We start from the raw sequence: 15,178 nt of genomic DNA, 5'->3' as shown, positions 1-15,178 counted from the left end.
CATAAACACAAAACATTAAGATATCTCATTATTATAGAGGGTGTTTCAAAGTCGTTGTGACAAACATCTAGGGGTGATAGATCACATAATGGAGAATAACTATCATTAGGGACAAAATATTCATCCTTGCTTCCTGGAGATATCGGGTGTCTCTATTAACTGATTGTGCCTTTGAGAGGTATCAGGGTGTCGGTATTCTGTGGTGTTCATGTGCAATGTGTATTGCATATAAGCTAGTCATATACTCCAAACGAAAGTTGGTAGGCCAAGCCTCTAAAATGTCTTTTTCCACAAAGACGCACACATACTTAAGGTTTCCTTATTGAAAATCTATCAGTTTATCTATCAGATGCACCACAACTGGTTAGTAGTACCTGCTAGTTCGGTGAAATCATATTGTCCCAGGGCTAGAAAATCACTAAGATGGGACCTCACGTCCCAGGAAATGCCAGTGAACATTTTGTCTGCAGCAAAAGTTGTTCCCAGTAGCAAGATGTTTGTCACAAAGACTTTTAAACACCCTGTATATCTAGACACTCTTGTTTGTTGTAGAAATCACTGTCACATAAAAGTGATCTCTTTTATGTTATCCACAGGATAATAGTTTGACAACTATACTTTGGATAACATTTTAATCAATGATTTAAAAGCTTGAGTAATTTCATTTGCCATTTATTTTTAAAATTATTTATATCTTGCAGCATTAATTCATTGAGTAAACAATGATGAAATTTTATGGCTTGCTCCAGAATAATTTTAAGTAGTGAATAGTTGATATAATTTTCCTTCAGCTGCTACTTGGGCCACTGTTTCCTTCAGTCTGTGACTGATTATGAGAACTTATTTTAATGTATGTCACACTTCCATTGTCTATTAATAGAAGGGAGTGTGATAAGTAGATGAATCAGATTCCATCCAATATACAGATTGCGAGAGGGTAAAGAGAGGATTAGGAACAACAAGCTCTTCCTTCTTCATTCAGTGCTGGTACTACTAAAAGGCTGTGTACTTTGTGCTTTGAACAGAGCACCAGCATGACACTGAAAGTGTCACACATTTTTCATGAGTTGAAAGTCTAGTTCTTCTGCAGCACGTGGGATGCTGTCCATATTTTTGGGTGCTATTAATATTCATAATACTGTATCATGATTAATATACAAGTATATTTTGGAGCAATAAATTCTGCCTATATAAAATTAGATCCACTCCAAAATATTTTTATTAAGTCATTAATACATAAAAAAGCAGGAAGTTAATAAGATGCTGGCATTTCCATCATAAAAATCATCAGTAACACAACATGCAAAAATGGCTAAGGTGTTTAAAATACCCACAAATTATTACTTTCTATTTGATCTGTTATCAACATTAACAGATTTGCATACCCTTAACAGCTGGTAGTTGTTTCTACCTAGTAGGATGCCTTTGTTTTATCTAAGTTTACTGGTGCTAATTCATAAAGATCAGGTCAAAGTGCTAATGTCATTTAATGTTACTTCAATTGGTGTAGCTAGCAGATTTTGATACAATGCTTCAAACATAATTTAACAGAGATGTTTAGACTGAACCATACTCAGTGTTGTCCATTACCTAATATCAAAATTTAGAACTGTGAGGATATGAAGGTTAGGAATTGGGTAAATGACTGGACTGTGGAGTCCTGCCAAATCAGCAAGAGGATTAAGAAATGGCACAAGTCTGCCATATTTAGTCTAGATGCCTCTAACACAGTCAGTCCCCTTGAAGCTTTAGACATAAGTGTGCAGACATCAAAAGCTGGTCAGAAACAATCTGGTAAGACAGTCATCATATGATGATATTATTTATACACAGGTTCATGGTCTCAGTGTACATTTCAAAAGAAAACATTACCCATTGCAAGACAGAATTTTTTTCTTTTATTTGCTATTGACCTGACCAATTTTGACAAGTATAGTCATTATCAAACAACATACATAATATTTTGTTGTGGCATGTTGCTAGAGATATTCCATTTGTTGCTTGATAATGACTATACAGTCAAAACTGGCTAACAATAAATGAAAAAAAATTTACAGCCGATAGCAGACGATGTTTTCCTTTGAAAAATGTCATAATATGTGTGGAAAGACCAATAAGGTTCTTCTGCTAGGGAGTAATCAACTAACGGGAATGTCAGAATTAGTACTGAACTCCTTAGGCAGTGAATACTAAGTAACTAGGATTTTTAAGGCAAATATAGGGCTTAGTGATGTGACCTGTGATTTTGGCTCTTTGCAAAATCATCTTGGTAAAGAAGATCATGTAGAGATTATTGGGGATTCTGGTTACAGTTTGCACTGAAACTTCAGTTATGGATTTAAGTATGAAATTCGGCACATTGCTGAGAATGCTCCTTCCACTAATGTAAAGATTTAGTCACTCTTTGGCAATATGACAAGCTCTAGATGAAACATTCTTCCCAAACTATAAGAGTGAATTTCAGTTTTCTCTCAACAGGGCAGTGCAATCACACATGAGTGTGACTGATGCATCACCCCTCACATAATTACAACATACACATGGCATGCTTTAAATTTTAATGTTTCTGGACAGAGGTTACATGCACGAGTAATTCCCAGAAGCACTCAGTGTTACCAAAGCAGTGTCTGTTCAATCCATGTGAGTTCTGACATTTTCACTAGTTCATTTTTAGAATAAATCTTTCTGAAAGAAGTGCTGACAAACAGTTGCATACACAATTGCACTAATTAGTGGAAAATTAAATATGAAAAATTATTGTACTGCCCTTAACAGTCTTTTGAGTGCTGAGCTTTGGCAGTAGACTTGTAAGTCAAGAAATGAATGAGTAGTTATCTAATATGTAATTCTAACTCCATACCCTGGGTGTTACTTAGGTTTAGACTCAGCTTTCAGTTAGCATCTTCTGCACAGATTTGCTACTGTAAATACATGTGTGAACACATATTTATAAATTAATTATAGTGGCTGATAAGTTCTGGTTGTAATCATTTAATATGCTACTGTTGCCTAATAATAAGATAAGCTGATTACTTGTGTATTTCAGGGCTGTTTATCGCGATGCAGACGTATATCTTCTTGATGATCCACTCTCAGCAGTGGACACCCATGTGGGAAAACATCTGTTTGAGGAATGCATTGTAAAATTTTTGCATAATAAAACAAGAATACTTGTGACACATCAAATACAAAATCTACCTCATACGGATCATGTTGTGCTAATTGATGCAGTAAGTATGTTGTGAGATTATGCTCATATAATAAGAGTGTTAAGTCTTGAGAGTCAAAAGTTACACCCAGAAATAAAATACCAGGTCTTATATTTTTGCTTTCAACAATTTTCTAAATATTTATCTCACTGATGTGTCAGTTTTATGATTTGTTTTTTTTGTGTGTGTGTGTGTGTGTGTGTGTGTGTGTGTGTGGAGGTGGGGGGGGGGTGTCTGTGTGTGTGGGGGGGGGGGCGGTTGGAAGATTATTATGTAATGTAGTTGAGAGAAATTCATGGAAATTCTGTGCCAGCATGTAAGAACTTATCAGATAGATTCTGCATGGTCATATAAATATTGCAGATTTGACTTGTGCTGGTTTCTTCTGATGAAATGGTTTATAAAAATTGTTAAAATATGGTAAAAGTTCACTTCAAATTAAGATTCATGAGGTTATTCACACTTCTGGTACCTCATTTGAATGAATATATAATATTCTGAATGGTTCTGCACAAAGAAACTGATTGCTTGATGGGCTTAGCATTGATCAACTCCCAACTGTAAATATTTGAGCATAGACATTTCAGAATCTTGTTTGTAAAAGTTGAAGTATGTTCCAAGGAAATTCTGTTATCATTATATGGATTGAGATGAAACTTGCTTCCACCTGGAGATGAATCTGCAGTTAAAACAGTAAGTACCAAATATGAGAAGGAAAAATAAAAGGAAAGAAAGAGTAATGTATAATCATGTTTGTCTGTTAGAATTTTATTTTTATTTATTTATTTATTTATCTCTTATTCCGGTGATCGATGTTGTGACACTATCACAGGATATGGAACGTGTCAATTTTACAAGCTTTTGGCCAGAATTTATACTAGTACATAAAACAAAACAAAAACAATAAACAGTAACTTAGGTCCCACTACAAAAAAATACATTTTAGAGATACATAGAGATTACAAAACAAAAAACCAGTAACTTAGGTCCCACTACAAAAATACATTTTAGAGATAGATAAAGATTACAAAACAATAAGTGTTACAGAGAAATAAATATTGCAAAATATATGTTTACAATTAAAATATTCGGTATTACAAATACAAGTTTGGGCATACATTTGCAATTTACAATACAAGAAATGTTAAACACTGTAGTTCAGGAACTCTTCTAATGTATAAAATGATCCTTGCAATAGGAACTGCCTTAAAGTTTTTTTAAACAAGAGATCATCATCTACCAAACACTTAATTCTTGAAGGGAGGGCATTAAAAATCTTACAGCCACTGAAATGGACTCCTTTCTGCGCCATACTTAGATTTGGCTGTTCATAGTGGATATCTTGTTTTCTTTTGGTATTGTGACTGTGATATGCACTATTCAGCTTAAAGATGGATTTTTCTTTCCTTATGAAGCACATCAATGAGAATATATATTGCGCAGTGGATGTAAGTATTTCAAGCTTCTTAAAAAGATTCCTGCATGTGGCTCTAGGATGGACTCCATACATGATCCTTATGGCTCTTTTTTTTACACACAGTACGTTTGTAGCCAGTGGCTGATTTCCCCAAAATATAATTCCAAATGCCATAATTGCATGAAAGTAACCATAATACGCTGACTTCATAGTTTCTATATTTCTCTAAGAAGAAACAATGCGCAATGCGTATGTTGCTGAACTTAGTATTTTGCACAGATCCACGATGTGGTTTGACCAATTCAGTTTGCTATCAATATGCAAGCCTAGGTATTTTGAGGAATTTACCCTGGTTATTGTCTGCTCACCTATCTTTACAAGTATTTCCTCATCTTTGGATGTGTTGTGGAACTGAAAGTAGTTTGTTTTACAGTAATTTAATTAAGACCATTAATGTTGAACCAGTTCACTGTTTCATTTAAAACCTTATTTGCCATTACCTCAAGTTTATCTACTGAATTATCAATAAGTAGTGTAGTGTCATCCGCGAAAATGGTGAATCTGCAATATTCCGTGGAGAGAGGAAGATCATTTATAAATATAATAAAAAGTAGGGGGCCCAGAACTGAGCCCTGCAGCACTCCACATGTGATGGTACCCCATTCTGAAGATACTGGGACACCTTCTTGACTATTTACTACAACTTTTTCTTTCCTGTTTGACATATATGAGTTGAGCCATTTCCCTGCTGCACCACTTATACCGAGATGTGCAGCTTTTTGTAAAAGAATTTGGTGATTTACACAGTCAACTGCTTTTGTTAGGTCACAAAATATGCCAATCACTTTCAGTTTTTTGTTGATAGATTCCAAGAGTTTGCCAGTAAATGCAAATATTCCATCTTCTGTTGACAAACCTTTCTGAAATCCAAACTGACTTTTGCTGAAGCCATTGTGTTCACTGAGATGCTTAACTATCCTGGCATGCATTAGTTTCTCTAAAACCTTTGAAAAGCTTGTCATTAGTGATATTGGCCTATAGTTAGCAGTATCTGTCTTACCCCCTTCTTATACAGCAGTTTTACAACTGCATACTTAAGCCTCTCAGGAACTATTCCTTGCTTAAGTGACGCATCAAAATGTGGCAAAGGACTTTACTTACATGGCTGGAACAGTATTTTAATAACTTGTTAGAAATGTTGTCAATTCCAGCAGAGTTTTTACTTTTCAGGGATTTAATAACTCTTTCAATTTCTTGAACAGTGACTGTTTTTACCTTCATGCGTTGTACTGAACCAGGTGCTCTAGCTTTCAAAAGATTGATGGCTTGCTTCATGGACCCTTGTAAACCTATTTATTCTATTACTGTTAAAACAGCATAAAAGAGTGAGTGGGTTTACTATGTAATGTTTTTGGACCATTTGAATAGTTAGTTGAGCCCTAAAAACTACAAGTAGCATGGCAAATAGAGCTCTTTCTGCTGGATACTGTGATGCCAAAAGTGCATGAGTTCAGCAAAGAAATAATTTCTTATGTACCGCAACAGTCCATAAGGTTTTGAGACAGGATTAACAAAAAGCAGAAAACGATTATAAAGATGGTTTTAATACTTCATGTGTTCAACATATTCCCCCACCCCACTAGACTGCAAAACACAAAACATTGTGACAACCAAGTAAAACTGTCAGAAAAGTTCTTCTGTGGAATGTTGTTCAACTCACATCAACTCAGCAGTGGACTGAACATTGGTTATGCCATCAAAGCATTGAGCCTTCATGAATTTCTACACTTTGTCATTTAGAGACAAGTTCTTATTGATAACACCAAGTCTTGTCACCTGTGATCATTTTTTCCAGGAATGAACTGTCTGTGAACTGCATTTCAATCAAGTTGCAGCAGATGTCCACATTCATTTTTGTCCAGGACTTAAGGTGTGTGGGGCAAACTTTGTGCATACTTTTCTCTTTCTCAAAACATTCTAGAGAATGCCCTGAACACTTGATGTAGGAAAGTTTCTGCATTGTGAATTGTGAAACAACAATGTTGACTCATTATGGTCACATGTCAACTACTGAGATTGCTTGCTCACAACAGAGTGGTCAAATGCACATCTGTTGTTACAGTTGTTAGTTCAATCAGCCACGATAGCTACTGCACTTATGCCACTTATATGCCAGGAATAAAACCCTTGGAACTTTTTGGATGGATAGTGTATCTTATTTCTCAGATTTAGACATGTGATTCTTTTTTTCCGTTTCCTGAATTCAAAAAAATCACTTGGAGATACAATATGCTCACCAAATGAGGAGATGATCTATGCTATAGACAACTGTAAAAAGATTTCAAAAGAAATTTATTTATGAGAAAATAAAAAAAAAACTGAATCTTGCAGGACAAAATGCAGTAGTTCCTCTGAAATCATATTGTGAAATCAAAATATTTTGCAACAATAAATGTTTTTTTTTGCATTTTTTAACTCAATATGTGTCTCCGTATTCTCAACTATCTCACAATGAATAGCACACACATTTTATAACAACAAAGAGGCATATTGAAAACTCTGATATAATGTGGATAATTTAGGAGTAATGGAGACCACTCACTGAATATTAGCGTAGAAACATTTAGTTGTTGACAAGTGCACAGTTGCATCCACAAACACACACACACACACACACACACACGCCCAGCTACATTCCGCCTATTGAACACACACACACACACACACACACACACACACACACACAGAGAGAGAGAGAGAGAGAGAGAGAGCGGGTGCTACAGACAGAGAGAGAGAGAGAGAGAGAAAGAGAGAGAAAATTATTTTCTTTCATACTGAAAAATCTTCAGCCTTTTTTGTATATGCATGTAAACATAGTGTATCATAGCTGATCTTGCCACTGAAAACTGCCAAATATTTTGCTGCATACATACAAGTCTCTCATTGTGAGTTAAATAAGGATGAAAGGTAATAGTGTTTAATCAAAAGGATGCATGAACTTTCTTCATGTACAGTCGATCTTTTTTTTATCATTTTAGGATTTTAGTCTGCATATTGCTGTTAATTTTGTATTTCTGCTACAGTTGCATAATGTTTATATGAGTATGTAGCTATTATGGCCTATATCTAAGACTCATTGCTGGAAATATTTCTTCTTTAAACCATCAAACAATATCACTGATTTTGTACTATAATTACGTTTTTTATCCAACAGGGAAAAGTCAAAATTCAAGGGTTATATGCATCAGTTGTACAAAACCCAGAGTACGCAATGATGCTGAGCCTTTCAGGAAAAAACACAGATGAAGATGAGCCTGAAGTGAATAAATCATCACAAACATTTGGTAGGCAGCTTTCGAGGTTCTCAAGGCAAATATCTCGAGCATCCACACGTGTGAGTAACATTTAGGGACCCAAATGGTTGTCTACTTTTAAAGAGTTCAATTTTCAATGTGTGCTATGTGTGATGATATAGTTTACATTTGTTACTGGCATTATTCTGTTCTAGCAAAACGTAAATTCATTTTTAAGAGAAAAATTTTTAACAATGGATTTCATCTTTTGCTGTATCAAATTAAAAATCTAACAGGAGTTTGCATGTCTGCCTGTCAGGTTTCCTTCTTTTCTATCAAATTTTAACTACCAAAATTACTCTATATGCTCATGTGACAATCCCATCCTCCTATACCTGAAACTATACACAACAATACAAAACAATGGCATTATATTTTCATGGATTTGTCAATAATCATCTCTTTTCCAACTGAATCATCCAAACTATGCATTATCAGATGCTATTTATTATCCTGCCGGTAGATAATATTCCTCTACTGTCTCACAACTAATATTAGTAACTGTATGGTATTATTCAATTATTTCCTTATGCTCACAAGATCAAATGACACAATTTTACATCTAGAAGGTTTAACAGTTGGAAAATACCCTGAATCATTACTATAATGACATCCATAAATTATCTCACTCTAAAATTCACATTCCTGCTGGATCCCTGTAAAGTTGGTTCCTATATTGCTTATCCTCCAAATGTTCATATCAGTTTCATTTTGTAACATTACTGTTGTCACCTTCAAAGACTCTTTGACCAAATATTATTTCTGATGCATCAACTCTCCACCCCGTATCTTCATTTATGTATAAAAATAGCACCTAGTAATATTGTCATCTGATATCTGTTGGTCCAAGCCTTATTGTTTTCATCATTATTGAGGCCCCCTTCTGTTCCACAAATACTTTTCATATGTGCTGCCATTCAGACATTGAACATGCAGCATACAAATGTCCAGGAAACTCATTACCTCTTTTCTTACGATATTAATTTCCTTAGAGATTGAAAGTAAGCATTTTACTTTTTAAGGTGCATCTATACAAAATGCAGTCTGGGCTACAATGTTTCTCTTTCGCACAAATATTTTTATTTATTGACTAGAGATAAGTTTCTTGGAGTCCCAGGATATTGGATACAGTATTGAAATCAGCTCTGCCTTCCTCAACACAACACATCATTTGGTAAAAAATCTAATACAAACATATATATTCAGTACACATAGTGTGGGACACAATACCATTTTCACAAGGCATATGAGTACATACTATATGTCATGAAGTATCTGAAAACAGCTCTGGCAGTTGTCAAGATTTTACACTAAAATGAAATTCACAACCCAGTTGGATATCCAAATGTATTTATATTATGTTTCACAGGGGAAAGTTTGAAAGTATGCAATAATTTTAACATTTTTCTAGTTGTCACACTTTTGTTTTCAGTAATCATCAAACATACTTTTCTTACAGTGTTAGTGTGAAAGGGATCTGTTTCTGTTTTAGCTATAATACTCTCTACAAATACTTCATCATACTCATCATAGCCTTCACACATTGCAAACATCCAGTCAACCTGTAGCCCACTGTTGTCAGTAGGTTTCATACCTACTATTTACAGCCTTGATCTACACAAAGACTAGAAGGGTATTTTGCACTTCACTTAACACTTGCCTGATATCAACACAATAGGCAGTTCTTAAAAAATGCTAAGCTAGTTTTAAGTTACATTAAAAGAAGAAACTGACTGTTGTGTGCTGGTCTTGATCTCATGCTGTAAGAGCCCAAAAATGTTTGTTTAAAAATGGGTTACAAATTATCTGAACAGTAAAAACACTTATTTCGATGGTAACAAGTTTCGGTCATTATTTGATCACCCTCATCCATGATGGTAGGCGGTGGCTGTGAATGGAGCAGGTGTTGCAACTTCATGGACGTCAACTGGAATTAATGTCCATGGAATCACGACACCCACTCTATTCACCATCACACACTATCACAGTATGGTGGTCGAAGGATGATCAAATTCTGACCAAAATTGGCTACTATCGAAATAAATGCTTCTGCAGTTGAGACTGTTTATAATCCATTCTTAAAGTACTTTAACCCAGGCAACTGTTTCTCCATGAGAAATGTTCTCAAAAATTACTAAAATGTTAGTAACATGTTGTTTTTTTAACTGTCTTTAAACAGACCAAAAGCACGAAAATAACATCTGTTTCTGTGAAGTAATATTACTCATTATTTTTTCAAGAGCGCATCTTCATACCATGGATCCCTGATAGAAGAAGAAGAGGATGAAGAAGTACCAGACATGATGGAAGCTACAACTAAAGGAGTGGTGAAAAAGTCACCATATGTTGGCTACTTCAGATCCGGAACCAACTACTTCGTCATTTTTACGATAATACTGCTCTTTGCTTTGGCTCAAGCCCTTGCCAGTGGATCTGATTACTTTATTTCTTATTGGTTAGTCCTAAAAGTTTATACTGATAGTCATGTATTACAAATGTGTGTGGTTGTTGTAGCACCTTTTCAGTGACAACTTCTGTGTGGTGTCTCTGGAGTGAAGCCTATATCTTTCATGTGTGAATTTTGGTCCAATAATTTTCCTGATATTTTTTCTTTCTTCTGTGAGGATCTTCTCTAAGTCACCATTGGTGAGTAGCATCAGAGTCGCGCAGGCGTATAGCACCTCAGGTTTGATTACAGTATTGTAGTGACGAATTTTGATGGAAGTGATAGACATTTTTTGTTGTAGATACCCTGTGTTTTGTATAACCTGGTGTTCTGCATGATTTTCTCCTTTCCTGTCAGTTCAAGCACTTCCCCTAGGTATTTAAAATGTGTTACTCTGTGAATCTTGCCATATTTTGCGTTTAAATTCAGTATGTTGAATTTTGTGCAGAAGAACTCTATTTTTTGGAAGGAGATCTGTAGCCCTACTTTTTCTGAGCACTCTTTGAGTACTTCTACCTGCCTGATTGCTGTGGTTTAATTGTCTTCAAGTAGTGCAAGGTTGTGTATGGAGGCTAAACAGCCAACTTCCAGTTCATCCTTGGGTCATCCTAGTTGCACTGGCTTCCAGTATCCTCGTAATTTCAGTTCTTTCTCTCATTCCTTAATGACTTTGTCCAATACTAGGTTGAAGAGGTGTAGTGAGAGACCATCACCTTGATGCATGCCTGTCCTGATCTCAAGAGGTTTTGAGGTTTCCCCCCTAAGTTTCACTTTTGATGTCATGTTTGTCAGTGTCAGTTTGATGAGTACCAAAAAAGTGTCTTGTTGTCCAGACCTTGTTTGTATAGGATTTTGAACAATGACTGGTGGTCAACAGAATCATACGCTTTCTTAAAGTCAATGAAATTCATATGACTGGCATATTTCTGATTTTTTGATTTTCAGCATAGTCTTCAAATTGATGATTTGTTTTGCACAGGAGCAACCAGGTCAGAAGCCCTGCCAGGTACTTGCCGATCTTGTGTTCCAGCTGGTCCTGTGTCCTTTTGAGTAGGCGTGCTGAAAGGACCTTGTATGTGACTTGTAGTAGGGAAGTGCCCCTGTTTACATCTGTGCAGTCACCTTTTTTATGTAATGGGTGAGTCAGTGTGCATTTCCAGTCACCTGGCAGCTTTTCTGATATGCAGATGTCTGTGATAATCTGTGTGGGTTTTGTAAGTGAGTGTGGTCCGAGGTTTTTAGTAGCTTGTCCACTATACCATCTTCAACAGATGTTCTGCTGTTTTTGAGTTTGAGGATGTGTCTGTGGACCCCCTCTTGTGTTAGGGGTGGTGAGTTTGTATGCTTCTCTGTCGGTTCTTCCTCTAGGAATCTCTCTGTGGGTTCTGGGAAATTCAAAAGTTCTGAGAAATACTGTGTCAATACCTTGCAGTTATCCTTTTTTGTTAGTGCCAATTTTCCATCACTTTTCCTGAAGTTGTGTTGTAGTTACAGAAATTGTCCTCTATTGAATCTAACTGTTCTTTCATGAATTTTCTCTTGGATTGCCTGATAATTTTTGAGGTTCTTTTTCATGTTTCATTGAAAGCCTGTAAATTTTCTGGGGATTTTTTGCTATTGTATTTCTGATATGCAGCTTTCCTAGTGACAAGTGCATTCTCACAGTCGGTGTACCACCAAGGGTGTTTGGTGTTCTTCTTCAGAGGAATGAGGGCTCGTGCTTTTTCTGTGATTTTTCAGTGGAACTTTTGCCAGTCATTTACATGTTCTTTTTCCCGTGTTTCTTTCACTTCAGATTCTGTGATTTTTCTTTGTGTCAAATTTTGGTAAGGGGGATCTCTTTCTGTACTGGATATGAGATTGCCACGTGGTAGATTTGGAAGTAATCCAACTGCTTGACTGGTGAGCACCTGGTTTTCTGTTTTCCTGGGGTCTTTTCTGGGGGATGTCAACATGAACTTGAGGTTGTTCTGTTGGCAGAGTTTTATGAGCTGTGTGCCATTTTTGTTAGTAAGTTTATACGCTGGATAATTGCTGACTGTTTTCCTGCATCGTTTTTATCTGCCAATCTGTGCCTTAAAGTTGCCTAGGAGTAGTTTGACATCATCTCTGGGGACTTTGGAGATCACTTTCTCAAGGATAGACCTGAATTTTTCTGAGACCTTTAGGTCTTTCATATTACTCTGGTTAGTGGGCATGTGTGCATTGATCAGTGTGTACTTTTTGTTGGCGCACTGAACCTGCGTAGTCACTGAGTAGCACTATATGTGTTTTCATTGGTAGATCAAACAGAAAGAGCTTTCCCATATGCAGGGCCACCATCTTATAAGCAAGTTAGGTTACAGTGATGAGATTTGTGTGTGTTGTGTGATTGTATTTCTGTGAACACTGTAATTCTTTATGCAAGTCAAATTTGTTCATTTGTTTTACATACCACACCTTACATTCCCCAGTGTTAACCTTCATCTTATGGGCAGCCATGTTAACTGTGTCATAAGTATGAAACCTATCCATAAAGAACAGTATCTGCAATTTCAAAGTTGTCATCCATGCCTTTTCAACTGTCTCATCCATACATTTTATCCCAGTTATGATTTTCTCTTCAAATAGACTGCCAGTCATGTCATTCTGAACATTTCATGTAAGAATCCAACAAACTATATCCATTATCTTAGCTGCTCAAAAATTTGACAGTGTCCTATCAAAGGAGCATTCCATGTGTTACATGATGCTCAGTAGTTGTAATGTATAGCCTGAGTCACAGTAACAGAGTGATCCATAGCTGAGGATAGAAAGGGGAGATGTTGTCAGTTTGCCATTATGTGAAAGTGCAATATGTCTCTTGTAACAGCAGCTGTGTTGTCAATACTGTAATCCATGTTAAAATACAATATTCAGTTCACTTTATAGGATCTTAGTAGTCTCTCTACTTTCCCAACCAATAATATGCTTATATTTACAAATTTCATAAAAGAAACATACCAGATAGAAAAACAAGTCATACAGGAACAAATCACAACAGTTATGTTACTGATCATAACTGACATTTACAGCTAGCTGGTGACCTGCAGCTGAGGCAGCAGAGCAGTATGAAAACTGCTCTTATTGGTTGTTGCTTTGGTAAACTAGATGTCAGTCACTTTATTATTCTGGTGCAGGTATGGTTACCAAATTGTTCATACCTGTCAGCACATGCTTTCTTTAGAATTGTGATTACTACATTTTTCTTAAAGTCTGAGATTATTTCACCTGTCTCTTACATCTTGCACATCATATTGAAAAATATTGTCATGACTGGCTCTCCCAAGGCTATCAGTAGATCTAACAGAATGTTGTCTACTCCTTGGGCCTTCTTCTGACTTAGGCTTTTTAGTGCTCTATCAAATTCTTCATTCAGTATCATATATCCTATCCCATCTTCATCTACACACTCTTCCATTTCCATAATAATGCCCTAAAGTACATCTATATACTCCTTCCACATTATTGGTTTCCATTCTTTGCTTTGCTTGCTCGAAAAATGGGAGTGTCCACAACAAACTCACTGTGACGATGTACATCAAAGACCAACAGATGGTCACCAAGAATGTTGAAATAAACATCCTGGTTCATGTTCTTGGAGCCTAAATGAGTGGGCTCAGGTTATGGTATAAAAAGTACTACCCAAAACACCACATAAACACCTCTAGCGTAAACTGTTTGCTCCATACAGATTGGGTTCAATGCCTCATCAGACTATACATGCATTCAGTGTCTTGCAGTGCAGTCAAAATTACTACCTGTTTGACCACACTACACACCTCCAGCCAGCTACTGTCCAGGTGATATGTTGTTTGGCCCACTGAAGATGTACAGCTGTATGTTTTACTGAGAGCAACAGATTCCTATGTGGTATCTAACTCAAAATGTCCACTGCAAGCATTTTGCACCACGATGTTCGCTCAGAAACTGATGAGACTGCTGTGCATTCACTGACACTGGCAATTTCTGTCAGAAGAGAAACTAGTTGTTGTTGACAAATTAAACTTGTGTCTCCAGTCCCTGTTTTTTATGACCTTATATCACTGTTTTTTCTTATGCTATGTTACATTGTTATGCTATTCCTTGTAGACTCTAATATTTTGCAACAATACATCAATAAACTGGGCTACTTCATTCATTGTGTGGTCATGGGCAAGACCAAATACAATAGCTCCTCCCCCAAACATTTTGCAAACAATACATCAATAAATTTGACAAACTTCATTCACCATGGGATCATGGGCAATTCCAAATACAAGAGCTCATTTCTGCCATTCAGTCACTCGACCAAAGTAATCCATCTTACTGTGCTGATACCATACCATTTCACTGCCATGACATACATGAGCAATGGAAGTCACATGACCACCTTGTACCAGTTCTACACAATCCACAAAGACGCTATTTCATTCTTTTAAGGGGATGAGTAGCATTTTGTCTGGTGAGGTTATTTATTCATCAACTGCAAGAACTAAGTATATTATGTCAAATACATGCACACATTCCTTACAAATAACTCATAAGATATTGGAATTATTGTCATATGTCTGTCCATTCACTCCATAATGATATTTTTTGCTGAGCATTTTAAAAAAATGTTCCACTTGAGCTGGGACTTCCATGACCGCAACACAAAAACAGCCTTTTAGAGACAGTATCATTGTCTAGGAGTTTCTTATTGCTGAAAATGTCTTCAGTGTCCTTCCATGAGACATAAAGAGGGAAACTGGGA

General features: G+C 36.2%; 1 protein-coding gene across 1 annotated transcript in view; it reads left to right on the top strand.

Annotated features, from left to right (window-relative positions):
- Nucleotides 1-15,178, top strand: part of LOC126236242 (ATP-binding cassette sub-family C member 4-like) — a 180,777-nt gene that overhangs the window by 102,452 nt on the left and 63,147 nt on the right. Inside the window, exons 11-13 of the mRNA XM_049945385.1 lie at nucleotides 3,047-3,230; nucleotides 7,841-8,020; nucleotides 10,220-10,434. Coding sequence (XP_049801342.1) covers nucleotides 3,047-3,230; nucleotides 7,841-8,020; nucleotides 10,220-10,434 — 579 coding nt within the window. The remainder of the gene's footprint in view (nucleotides 1-3,046; nucleotides 3,231-7,840; nucleotides 8,021-10,219; nucleotides 10,435-15,178) is intronic.

The sequence above is a fragment of the Schistocerca nitens genome, chromosome 2, assembly GCF_023898315.1.
Source record: "Schistocerca nitens isolate TAMUIC-IGC-003100 chromosome 2, iqSchNite1.1, whole genome shotgun sequence".
NCBI lineage: Eukaryota > Metazoa > Arthropoda > Insecta > Orthoptera > Acrididae > Schistocerca > Schistocerca nitens.
The sequence above is the reverse complement of the archived record's forward strand: the minus strand, read 5'-3'. Positions and strand labels throughout refer to the sequence as shown.